Source organism: Neovison vison, chromosome 2 (genome assembly GCF_020171115.1).
Source record: "Neovison vison isolate M4711 chromosome 2, ASM_NN_V1, whole genome shotgun sequence".
NCBI lineage: Eukaryota > Metazoa > Chordata > Mammalia > Carnivora > Mustelidae > Neogale > Neogale vison.
Genome location: NC_058092.1, coordinates 4,094,855 through 4,106,847, shown reverse-complemented (window position 1 = coordinate 4,106,847; position 11,993 = coordinate 4,094,855). Strand labels below are relative to the sequence as shown.

General features: G+C 64.0%; 2 protein-coding genes across 7 annotated transcripts in view; one reads left to right on the top strand and one right to left on the bottom strand.

The window, feature by feature from the left end:
• Positions 1 to 473: 473 nt before the first annotated feature.
• TNFRSF25 (TNF receptor superfamily member 25) lies at positions 474 to 4,627 on the top strand. 4 transcript variants are annotated; one of them, XM_044237033.1, is made up of 9 exons: positions 474 to 1,118; positions 1,299 to 1,433; positions 1,794 to 1,961; positions 2,048 to 2,126; positions 2,826 to 2,881; positions 2,989 to 3,096; positions 3,269 to 3,324; positions 3,831 to 4,012; positions 4,254 to 4,627. In XM_044237033.1, exons 1-9 carry the CDS (start codon positions 740 to 742, stop codon positions 4,579 to 4,581), a joined length of 1,491 nt encoding a protein of 496 aa, XP_044092968.1. In that variant the 5' UTR covers positions 474 to 739; the 3' UTR covers positions 4,582 to 4,627. The 4 variants fall into 4 exon arrangements, with proteins under 4 accessions (XP_044092968.1, XP_044092970.1, XP_044092969.1 ...); XM_044237035.1 differs by lacking the exon at positions 1,299 to 1,433; XM_044237034.1 differs by lacking the exon at positions 2,989 to 3,096 and having other exon boundaries at positions 3,290 to 3,324.
• A 607-nt stretch (positions 4,628 to 5,234) lies between these two features.
• ESPN (espin) overlaps positions 5,235 to 11,993 on the bottom strand; it is a 30,724-nt gene continuing 23,965 nt past the window's right edge. For all 3 annotated transcript variants that reach the window (XM_044237020.1, XM_044237022.1, XM_044237021.1), the window contains 3 exons: positions 7,553 to 7,632; positions 7,445 to 7,456; positions 5,235 to 5,954 (listed from right to left, as the gene is read on the bottom strand). In XM_044237020.1, the coding sequence (XP_044092955.1) occupies positions 5,807 to 5,954; positions 7,445 to 7,456; positions 7,553 to 7,632 (240 nt within the window). In that variant the 3' untranslated portion in view covers positions 5,235 to 5,806. The remainder of the gene's footprint in view (positions 5,955 to 7,444; positions 7,457 to 7,552; positions 7,633 to 11,993) is intronic.

The window sequence follows — 11,993 nt, the reverse complement described above, 5'->3', positions numbered from 1 at the left end:
AGGATCCCCCCTCCAGCCCGGCAGGATCTGGGGAGGCTGGATCTCCGTCCTGCGTCCTGCGTAGTTCTGGCCCAGCCCCTCGTGGCTGAGGGAGGGGTAAGGCTGAAGGAGGGAAGTCACTGCACCTGGAAGTGGTAGTGTCGGGGTTGAGGCTAGAACCCAGGCTTGGGGACCACGATGCAGCCCTGACCTGTGTACACCTTGCTGCCCCCAGGCCGCCTCAGGTGAGCGCAGGTGCTCAGGGGCAGGCCGCGTGGGCTGGGGGCCCCGCCCTGACCCCCACCCCCGAGGCGGGCTTCTCTGGGCGGCTTGGGGCAGAGCAGGCAGGCAGAGCGGGCAGAGCGGGGAAGCCCCCGGGCTGGCGCATGCCTGTCGCCTGCTGCCGGAGGGCCCAGCAAGGTGCCAAGAGCCATGGAGTTGCGGCTGGGGGGCTACATGGCAGCGGTGGCTGCGGTGAGTGGGGGAGCATGGCAGAGGGTGGGTGGACAGCCTGGAGCCTGACCTCAGGCTCGGTCCCTGCGCTGTGAATGAAGGGGCCCAACTTCCTTGGGAAGTGTGGCAGCCCCACCCCCCACCTTTCAACTTACTTAAAGACTCAGCTAGTTAGAGGCTCAGCCGGGCGGGGCCCTTCCGCTGAGAGGAAACCCGAGCCCGGGGCCAGAGGGGTCTAGGGGCCCTAGGTGGGGAAAGATCTGGGTCCCCCACCTTAAAGACAGCATGGGGATGGGGCGGCCCGCCGATGCCGGCGCCCTGGCGGAGGCAGTACGCGCCAGAGGAGCTGGCTGGGGACGTCTGCTCTGCCTCCCCCAAGTCTGGTCTTCGCAGGGTGGGAGGGGAGCTCGCTGACCCCACAGCCAGGGGCACCTCTTCCACTCAAGAACCTGAGAAGTGGGCTGCTCTGAGGGCAAGCGGGGGTGCCCCCCGAAGTAGACCAGTTGGAGCAGGGAGGGGCCCGGTGTGGCGAGCCCTGCTGGAGCCAGCAGCGCCCGTCCTCCAGGTCCTACTCCTTGTGCTGCCGGGCGCCCGGGGCCAGCACAGCACTCCCGGTCCTCCGTGTGACTGTGCCTACAATGTCCAGAAGAGGAGCGGTCTGTTCTGTTGCAAGGGCTGTCCAGCAGGTGAGCCGTTGAAGGGGTGGGAGGGCTTGGGGGAAAGTGAGGGCAAACAAAGGGAGATGGGGGTCAGGCAGGGTTAAGGAGACAGAGGAGGTGGGGGAAGTAGGGAGCCAGAGAGAGGAAGGAAGAGAGGGGAGCGTGGGAAACCCCTGTGACTGTTTGACCCAGGTTTGATTTCCACAGGGCACTACCTGAAGGCCCCCTGCCCAAAGCCTTGCGGAACTGCCACCTGCCTTCCGTGCCCCCGGGGCACCTTCCTGGCCAGGGAGAACCACCATGAGACCCGCTGTAACCGCTGCCAGGCCTGTGATGAGGAGGGTGAGGGGCCTAGTGCTCAGTGGGGGGCTCGAGCCGTCCATGGCCAGGTATTTCTGAAGGAGGGGCTGGCTTGGGCTTAACCTCTGGGTGTGACAAGCCTGTGTCCGCCTGTGCCAGGCCTCCGCCCTGACCCTGCCCTGAGATGCCTTTGCTCCCTTTCTCCCTGATGCCCCTCCTCTCGCTGCATATGCCTCGGCCTGGGATCTGTGGCAATCTCCATGCTTCTCTCCCTTTGGGGGTGGCGCCGTCTCTGGTCTGTCCCCGTCTCCATTTTCCAGGGGATCTGCCCCTAGTCCCCGGGGGAGAGGGCTCTGGCCCTGATGGCCTCCATTTCCCCCATCTCCTGAACACTCCGGCCAGTCTCCCAGGTGGCCGTGACGAACTGCTCAACGGTGGCGGACACCCACTGTGGCTGTGAGCCAGGTTGGTTCCCGGAGTGCTTGGTCAAGCCCTGCAAGGTCGGCTCGCCCTTCCGCTGCCACCCATGCTCAGACTGCAGGGCCCTGCACCGCCACACACGGGTGCCCTGTGAGTATCCCCATGCTGGGCTACCTCCCCCACCCCCCAACTCCCTCTCTCCCTTCCTGACCCACAAGCCGTCTCCTGGACTGCAGGTTCTGCCAGCGATTCGAACTGCGGGACCTGCCTGCCTGGCTTCTATGAAGAGGGCAACAGCTGCGCGCCCTGCCCCACGTAACTTCCTGGCTGCCCCGGGGCAGGGAAAGGGAGACTGGGAGCCAAGTGCAGATCTCAGGGAAGGGGAGGCTTGGTCCTTGGATGCTAGAGGGAAATCTGCATTCCCCTTAGGACGGATAAACAGGGGGCGTATCTTCACCCTTCGTCAGACTTTCCTGTGGTCTTTCCAGCTGCGCATTAAAGAAGTATAGGCTTTGTCAGTTTATAGAGAGAGAGCCACGTTGATACGCTTTCAAAACTTGGGCTGAGATTCAAGATCTGCCGCTTGTCCTCTGGGAGATCTTGGGCAAGTTAATTCGCCTCTCTGATCCATGGCTTCCCCGTGTGAAGGTTCTCCCCAGGGCTGAGAGTAAGGGGTAAAGCACTTTGTCCGAGCATCTCCCGAGCTCCGGGTGTATTAAGCACCTGCCATCTTCCGGAGATGCTCTAGGTGCTGGGGACATGACAGGGAACAAAGGGGGCAGATCCGGTGCTCACGGGGCTGACATTCTTGTGACCCTCAATCTAGTCTACAAGAAGCTTCTTAAGCAGGGGCTGTCACTGTTGTTCCTGGGGACACTACTTTGGGAACATTCCTGGTGGTGTGGCTCCCAGGCATGAGGCCTAGGGAGGAAAGGGCCTCCGGGATGGAGAAGACGGGTAGCCCCTCTTGGGTGTGTTCTCCCTCACCTCCCACACCCTCCCCTCTCCTTGCAGGAGCACCCTCGGGAGCTGTCCTGAGCCCTGCGTGACTGTTTGTGGCTGGAGGCAGAGTACGTGGGTGCTGGGAATTGGAGCAGGACTGCTGGGACGGGCCCCTGGGAGACTGGGGGAGACTGGGGGAGGCCGCGACCCCACCGCTCACCAGCTCTTCTCGCAGTGTTCTGGGTCCAGGTGCTCCTGGCTGGCCTGGTGGTCCCACTCCTGCTTGGTGCTATGCTGACCTATACCTACCACCGCTGCCAACCTTGCAAGCCCAGTGTTGCTAGTAAGTACAGGGGCGCATGCGTGCATGTGTTTCTAGGGGCATGTGGTCAGCATGGGTAGCCCCAAGCCCACTCAGCCCTGATGCAGAGAGCTGGGGCGGGGGTGGTACAGGGGAACACAAGAGGACTTGGACCAGCACCCAGGTCTAGGAGTCTTGCCTGGTTCCTGATGAGATTCTCTTTGTCCCTCGGCAGATGAAGCTGGGACAGAGGCCCTGACTCCCCTACAGGTAAGCACAGAAGTAGTATTCTGGGAAGAGGGCGAGCTGGCACCCAGGCCGCAGCGTTCTGGAGCTGAGAGGTTGGGCCTTATGATAGCCCGTGATCCCCAGGGTGTGGCACGGGGCCTGGCACAGAGTAGACCTAATGAACGCCGGTGAGTTCACTGAGTTCTGAGCGACTAAGAGCAGCATAGCACCTGTCCCTAAGTGGCTCTCAGAGGGCTGGGCTCCAGACAGGTTCTGTGGGATGAGTGCCCCAGGCCCGGCCTCAGACTGGGCTGGGGGAACAAGAGCAGGCCAGCAAGGGCAGGGTATTCCAGGCAGAGGAAATAGTCTTTCTGGGCCACAGTGCAAGGTTATGGTCAACTGCGGGAGGCAGCCTTGGGGAATGTTTGCTGACCCAGCCAGGGACTGGCCACTCCGGGCCAGGGACTGGCCACTCCGGGCCAGGGACCGCAGACAAGGGGCCTTACATAGACAAGTTGGGTTGACCTGGGGCTTTTCTTGGCTTCCAGGCCACCCACCTCTCACCCAGGGACAGCACCCACGCTTTCCTAATGCCACTCGGCAGGAGTGAGAAGGTCCACACCGTCCAGCTGGTTGGCAACGGCTGGAGCCCTGGCTCCCCCCAGACCCAGGAGGCACCCTGCCCACAGGTGGCATGGTCCTGGGACACACTGCACAGCGGAACTCTTGGTAAGGGACCTCGCTGGCCTGAGGCCTAGACCCCATCCTCCCGAGACGCGGACTCGGTTCCTGGGGCACCACCTGGCCCCTTCCATCCCGAGCCGATCAGGTGGTCGTCCCTGGCCCGCCCTAACCGCGGTTCCCGCCCGCGCCCTCCCCTACCGCCATCCCGGCCCCACCTCCGGCCCGGGTTCGCCCTCCCCACTGGCCCTCTCCGCCCCGCCTTCAGACCCGCCGCCGCCGCCGCCGCCGCCCCCGCCGCCCCCCACGCTCTCGCCAGCGCCCCCTGCAGGCTCGGCGGCCGCCACGCTCCAGCCGGGCCCGCAGCTCTACGACGTGATGGACGCGGTGCCCGCCCGGCGCTGGAAGGAGTTCGTGCGCACCCTGGGGCTGCGCGAGGCGGAGATCGAGGCCGTGGAGGTGGAGGTCGGCCGCTTCCGCGACCAGCAGTACGAGATGCTCAAGCGCTGGCGCCAGCAGCAGCCCGCGGGCTTGGGCGCCGTCTACGCGGCGCTGGAGCGCATGGGGCTGGACGGCTGCGCCGAAGACCTGCGCAGCCGCCTGCAGCGCGGCCCATGACCCAGGGCGTGGCCCCATCAACCCCGCCGCCCCGGAGCTCGGCGGCCCTAACAGACCCCTAAGTACGGTTACTTATGCGTGTAGACATCTTATGTCACTTACGGAGCCCGACCCCGCCCTGCGCCGGCCGCCCTCCCCGCCCGCGCCCGGCTCCTGCCCGCCGCCGAGACGCGCGGCCGGGCGCGGCCGGCAACGGCTCGCACTGTCCGCGCCCGAGCGCGGGAGGCCCCGCTATTAAATCTGTGAATACATCTACTGCGTGGCGTTTCCGCGGGGCTGGGGCGCTACGTGGCCCGGGCCTGGCTTCCTGGGGGCGTCGAAAGGGAGCCGGAAGTCTCGTCACCCCGGGGTCGGGGACCCACGTAGGAGGCCGGTGCGGCCCTCGGCTTCCAGGCCGCACCCCGCCCCCTCGGTCGTGCCCCAGTTACCCCGAAAGGCAGAGGAAGTCGCGGCGACGGCGCGAGAGAGTGAACGTCAGCCCCGGCGGCTGAGAGAGCTTTAATAGGGGAGCGGGGCGGCAGGCAGCTGGGGGGGGGGGGGACACGAGTGCGGGGCCCCCGCCCCCCCACTCCCCACCCGCGCCGCGGGAGGGCCCGGGAGCGCGGGGCGTGGGTGCGCAGACTTCACGGCGGGGGCGGGCGGGCAGGGGACGGGCCCGGAGCGGCAGCTCCGTCCCGACGGCAGGTTGCTGTTACCGCTTCTGGTAAACAAGTGACTGTGAGGAAGGCCTCGCGCGGATGGGAAATGCGGCCCGGGCGGGCAGGGCGCGGATCTGGGTCAGCACTGGAGGAAAACCCCTTCCCCGAGCGCGGGGCCTGCCTCCGCCCAGGATGCGCCAGCCACGCGGGTTCCGGGCTACGGGGGAGGGGGCTGCGGCCGGTCGCGCGCGCCCCGCGGGGAAACAAAGTCGCCACCCACGGGGCCGGGGAGATCTCTGCGCGACCTTCCACGCGCATGCAAATACATGTAAATAGGCATGCAAATAAGCAGCATCTTTTTGCGTCAGCAGCTTGCTTGGGCACTTTTTCTGGGCGGCTGCGGCGGCGGGCGCGCTCCAGCGTCGCCCCGGGCTCGGGGTGCGGAGGCCGGAGAGGGGGCAGGGAGGGGTTCCAGCGCGGGAGGGGGAAGGCAGCGCGGCTCCCAGCCCTTCCGCCCGGGGCCGGGCAGGCAGGGGCGGAGGCTGGGGCCCCTCGAGCTCACGCGGCTGCGAGCAGGAGGGCGGCATCTAGTACTTATTGATGTCCCCCTTCTTCAGGATGATCTGTCGCTGCCAGGGCGCCAGCTTGGTCTCGTCGTAGCCCAGCGTCCGCAGCTTCTCCGACTGCTCTTTCTCTCGCTGCATCCTCTCCTGCTTCTGTCGCTCCTCTTCTTTCCTAGGCGTGGTGTGGGGGCAGAAGGGCAGGCAGGGGTGAGGGTGGGCCAGGCACCGTGAGGGGCTCACGGCTGTCAAGTAGTGGCTCCCGGAGGGTGGGGGCTGAGTTGCTAAGGACAGAGGGGCTAGTTGTTGGTGGCCAGGGCAATGAGTTCCAGGAGCAGAAGGGCTAGGGGATGGGGATTGCGTGGGGAGGCACAGGGCAGGGTTGGTGGGCACAGGGGGGCTTCGTTGAGGGCAGACTGAAGTCACCGGGGCACACCCACGAGCTGGGGGGTGAGTGAGAGGCTGTGGCTGAATTATTGCTGGCTGGGGTATTACTGGCAACAGTGGTGCTGGGTCAGGGGTGTGGCGGAGGGTAAGGGAGAATGAGTTCTGGGTACTGGGGTCGGGCTGCTGGACAGCAGAAGGATCACATTACGGAGAGGCAGTGGTGGGTAATTAAGGACAGTTATTATAAAACGGGCTAGGGGCGCCTGGGTGGCTCACTCATTAAGCATCTGCCTTTGGCCCAGGTCATGATCCCAGGGTCCTGGATAGAGCCCCACATCTGGCTCCCTGCTGAACAGGAAGCCTGCTTCTCCCTCTCCCACTCCCCCTGCTTGTATTTCCTCTCACTGTATCTCTCTGTCAAATAAATAAATAAAATCTTTTTGAAAATAAAATAAGGGCTAGGTACACACTGTTCACAAGATAGCCAGTAAATAGATGTGGCCATTGAGCATATGAAATGTCAGAATGAGACACACTGTAGGGGTAAAATGCACAAGGCATCTCGAAGACTTTGTGAGGGGTGCCTGGGTGGCTCAGGGGTGAGGGGTGAGGGTGCCTGTCTTCGGCTCAGGTCATGATCCCAGGGTCCTGGGATCGAGCCCCACGTCGGGCTCTCTGCTCAGCAGGGAGCCTGCTTCCCTTCCTCTCCACCTGCCTCTCTGCCTACTTCTGATTTCTGTCTGTCAAATAAATGAATAAAATCTTTTTAAAAAAAAGTGTAAAAGATCTCATTAATAACTTTTACACTGAGTATGTATTGAAATAATATTTTTATATATGGGGTTAAATAAAATATATATGTTAAGTTCACCTATATCTTTTTATTTTTTCAAGGTGGCTACTAGAGATTTTAACATTACAGAGTGGCTCGCATTATACTTCCATCAGCACTGGGCGAGATTACCGGGGCGGGAACGACGTTCTGAGGGACAGAGATCAAGGTTATTGACAGTGAGATTGCGTGAACTGAAGGCCCGGTTAATGGGAGACAGGGCCTGGGTAATTGGGAACTAGGCCGGTAGGGCATAAGATGTAGACTTTGGGGCAGGGGCTCGGTTACTGGGGGAGAGGAGTCTGGTGGCATCACTAGGAGCAGAGAGGGGGCACTACAGACCAGAGTGAAAAGGGGGTGTGCTCAAGATGAGGCTGGACGAAGGGGCAAAAGCACGGTGCCCAGACTGGGGAGGGGTGGCAGGCTGGGCCCAGTCCCACACTCACCGCTTCTGCTCCCTAGAAGGAAAAAGAGAGCATCATTTGGTGCCACCATGTCAGGGACGCGATCAAGACATCCTACCAAGCCCTGATGCTTCCCGTTCCCCAGCTCACCTCTCCTCTTCTAGCTTCTTCCGCAGGAGGTCTCGCCTCCAGGCAGGCATGCCGGCCAGCCGGGCCTCCTCCTCTTCCTCCTGAAACACAAGCACAGAGCTTTAGGACCAGCATGGGCGAGGAGGTAGCGGATCAGAGGGGGGTGCACGCCCAACCCGGGGGCACGTGCACCAGTCAGGGACAGTGGGCTAGAGGTGTCCTCCTACAGGGCACATTGATGAAGGTGCCTGGCCACAGTCCCCTTAAAGGGAATCTCCCAGGCTCTGCCTCCTTGTAACTCAGGTCGCGTATCCTAAAGGTGGCACCAGAGAGGTCAGAGCTAAGGTGTGGGAGAGGAGCAGAGAATGAGCTTCCTCCCCACTGGGGCAGGCTGACAGATGGCCCCTGACCCAACTCTCTGGGCAGACCCCGAGTTGGGCCCCCACAGATCCAGCCAGCTCAGAGAGGCTCAGGCTGGCCTCCAGCGTGAAGAACCTTCTGCCCCACGTGTGTCCTATTCCCAAGTGAGCAGACACTACTCCATAACTGTGTGGGTGCAGTGACCTGGCAGGAGTGGGGGCGGGCATCCAACACAGGCGGCTCACAGCAAAGAGTTTTATTACTTGGGTGTTTACACAGGAGAACATGTCACACGGAACACTACACACGTCGCTCCATGACTTCAAAGAAGTAGCTGTGAATTCAGTGGAAAACCAGAGAGAGGAGAGCCCCACTGCCCCAAGGGGGACCCACGGTCCCTCAGGGGGCGGCTTCTTCCACCTGGCTCCAACACAGAGCCAGGCAAGACTGTAGGGCCAGAGGGGAACACCAGGTTTGCCCTGTGCCCCGCCCTGCCCGTTCTGGCCACCGCCCCACATCTGGCCATGCTGGGGTTTCAAAGGCTGCGGCAGCCTGGTCCTCCTGGGCACTCTGGGTTCTCCAAAGCCACCATGCTGGCTTCTGGGTTCTTCCTGCCGGCTTTTGGCCTCCAGAGGGCATCAGACAGGCATCCAGGCCCTGGTTAAGGTGCTTGAGGGGAAATTCCAAATTCTGCTCAGATATCAAAGAGCTCTGCCTCCTTCTCTTTCCAGAAGGAAAAGCTGCGATCGATGTATCGGCAGATGTCCTCGTTGCTGAACTCGCCCATCTCAGACACCAGCTCCAGGGGATCTTCCGCGGGGGCTTCGGAACTAGGAGGGTCCCATGTGGGGGGTGGTGCAGCTGGCGGGGGTGGGGTGGGGGGCTGCAGAGCAGGAGCTGGGGCTTCGGGCTGCCCCTCTGGCCAGTCCACCGTCTGAGCCGAAGCGATCTTTTCCACCGGCTCCCTCTCCTCCTCCTCTTCTCTTTTCTCCTCCTCTTGCTCCTTCTGGGCCTCCTCATCTTCCTGGGCTGGCTCGGCCTCCGGGCTGTCTCCAAAGAACTGGCGCCTGAGGTCCTCAAAGCCGTCGCTCCAGCTGCGCCGGCCGGCCTCCACCTCCTCGAGCACCACGCGGTGGAAGAGGCGGATGAGCTCCCACGGGTGGCTGCCCAGCCGGTCAAACATCTCGTAGCACAGCAGGTGGCGGAACTTGCGCTCCTCACGGCTCAGGCCCATCTCGAGCAGCTGGAAGTAGCCGAGCATGAAGAGGTCGAGCGTGAGGCTGTCGTAGCGCCGGGGCGCGCCGCCGTCGAGGGGCGGCAGGAAGTGCTCAGGCCAGTACAGGCCGTGCGCCAGGCCCGAGCCCGGCGGGCGGGCGGGCACCTGCCGCAGCAGGCTCCGCCAGTGGCCCAGCAGCTTGCCCACCACCTGCCGCTGCTTGAGCAGGCGCAGCAGCCGTCCGTCGGGGCCGTCGGCGGCCGGTGGCTGGGGGGCGTCGGCGGCGTCCGGGGCCGGGCGCGCGCCGGCGGCCACCACGCGGGGCAGCAGTCTGCGTAGGCGCGCCTGGGCGTGACGCCCGGGGCCGCGGAAGGTCCACTTGCGCCAGTGCTCCAGGAAGAGGTAGACGATGCGCTCCTTGCGCATATCTATGTAGTCCTGGACACCGCGCAGCGCGGGGGGCAGCGGCGGCCGGCGCGCGGGCGGCTCGGGCTCGGGCTCGGGTTCGGGCATCTCTGCCTGGTGGCCGGGAGCGTCGGGCGGGCCCAGGGCGCCCAGGGAGTCCCCGGCGGCCGGCAAGCCGTTGGCGGCGGGGGCGCCCGGCTCCCCGGCGCTGGCCGCCACGTAGTCCTCCTCGAGGATGGGCTCTCGGCCGGAGGCGCCGGCGGGAAGCGAGGGCTTGCGGCGCGAGTCGCGCACGGGCGCCGAGCCCTGGGCGCGGAGCTCGTAGACGGCGCGGAGGTGCTGCACCGAGACGCCGCACTCCAAGATCTCGCGCGCCACGGCCTCGCGGCACCAGCTCAGCGAGTGCGAGCGGCCCAGGCAGAGCGGGCCCGGCCGCCAGGGCGCGTCGGGCAGCGGGGCCAGCGGCTGGCCCGTGTCGGCGGCCAGCAGCTCGGCCAGGTGCGCGGGCCGGCCGCCCAGCGCGGCCAGCAGCGTGGCCATGCTCTTGAGCAGCGTGGAGATCTTGCTGCACCAGGCGGGCAGGCTGGCGGCGCGGCCGTGCATGCGGCGCGGGTCGACGGTGAAGCGCGGCGCCGAAAGGGCGGCCGAGATGGGCAGCAGCTGCTCCAGCTCCAGCTCCAGCTGCTCCAGGCGCGCCTCCAGCTTCTGCGCCTTGTGCAGCACCTGCAGGTTCTCGATTTGCTGCTCGATGCGGAGGATGTCGGCTTCGGTCATGAGCTCTCCGAAGGGCCCGAGGATGGCGTTGTGCGCGCTGGAGTACCTCCAGCCCTCGCGGGGGTAGCAGCACGAGCTGGCGGCCGTCAGCTAAGGCGGGGAAGACAAGAGAGGGGAGGGAGGCGCGTCTCCCTCTGGCCCGGTTCCCGCAGCGGCCGCCGGGGGCGCCATTTGCATGTCCCGGGTGGTGTAATGGCTCCGCGGGGCTGTGCTGGCGGGGATGGGCCGAGCCCGGCCGGCCGGCAGGTCACTACACTGGGACGAGGCTTCGGCCCAGGCCGCTACTCCGGGCGCCGGGCAGTGTCCTCTTTGGTCGCTGGCGGGGTCGTCGGGCGCTGCTGCAGAGACAGGGCGCGGACGGCGTCTCCACACTCGGCTGGGTTGCTCATTACACCACCGAAGGAACATGCAAAAGGCGTTGAAGCCGCGACGCCCGGCGGCCCTCCCCCACCCCGTCTCAGGTCGGCGACCCGGCGAGGCCTCACCCAGACCGAGGACCCCTTCTCAGCGCCCCCTGTAGCCCAAGCCCTCCCTGTGTGCTCCGCCGGCGTGTTTGCTGAGCCCGCGGCCAGGCTGCGGCTTCAGCCCCTAGTCCCCGCACCAGGAATAATAATAAATTGATGGGGTCAGGCACGCCAGGAGCTTCCAACAGTTTTGTTCATTCGTCACTTGAGTGAGGACTTCCCCAGCCCTGGGGGTGGGGAGGGGGGGTGCTGTCCTCCTGGTGGTTCATCCTGACTCACTACAATCCCTTCCCCACAGACAAATAGGATGAGGCCAATTCCCCCACGTAACCCCTCTCCCAGGTTGCCGACTGCTGCAGGAGAAAGTCCATTTTCTTCAAGGCCAGGCCTTGGTGATCTGATCCGCACTGGCCTCTCCAGTTCCAGCCCTCTCCTAAGACAGGCTCAGAGCCTGCTTGCTCTTTGCCCCCCTCTGTTCCCAGTCAACCGAGTGCTCATCTCCCAAGTCCACCATGGACATCACTTCCTTCTTCCCTAACGCTGCCTCCAGCCCAAATAGAATGGTGGGTTTAGGGCCATCTCAGTCCTCTGCACGCCCCGTCACAGTGCCGCTGCAACAGCCCAGCGACTGGCCTCCCTGCCCACTCAGGCTCTCACGTGACCTTGTTTCTTATTCTTGGGGGCACTTACGGCTCTATTAAGGTGCTGTGTTTGCTTGCTGGTTGACCCCCTGCCATCCCTGCTGCCCTTGCGACCACCTTGAAAAGGCCCTGATATGTTCGTCGTGAACCCCTAGAGGCTCCCACAGTGTGTGTCATATACACGACACTCAGGAAACGTGTGTTGAGCAGGTCGATGGCAAAGCATCCTACCAACCAGTCATGATCAATCATCTGACAGAGAAGAAAATATCCTGGGCTAGGTGAGGCTCAGAACCGGTGCCTAGAAAGTGGCAGTGCAGGGAAAGGGTCCAGGCCAGGCTGACGGCAACCAAAAGTCCCTGCAGGCTCCTCCGAGTGTGGTCCCTGGACCAGGGTGCTCAGCCTCCCCCAGGAGCTTCCCAGAAGCACAGAAGCTCAGCCCCACCCAGAGTTCCTGAGCCAGAATCAGAGTTTTTACGAGATTCCAGGCAGCCTGAAGCACATTAGAGTTTGATGAACTTTGCCATCTCACTAGAAGGGCTGCTGGTGGTGGGGGTAGGGGTGGAAACTGGGGACAGCCCCAGGCCAGGGAGGTCGTCCAA

Coding starts and splice junctions, on each gene's coding strand:
- TNFRSF25 (XM_044237033.1), top strand. CDS start 740: ATGCCGGCGCCCTGGCGGAGGCAGTACGCGCCAGAGGAGCTGGCTGGG. Junction 1,119..1,298: donor TTGCAAGGGCTGTCCAGCAG/GTGAGCCGTTGA, acceptor TGATTTCCACAG/GGCACTACCTGAAGGCCCCC. Junction 3,325..3,830: donor AGGCCCTGACTCCCCTACAG/GTAAGCACAGAA, acceptor CTTGGCTTCCAG/GCCACCCACCTCTCACCCAG.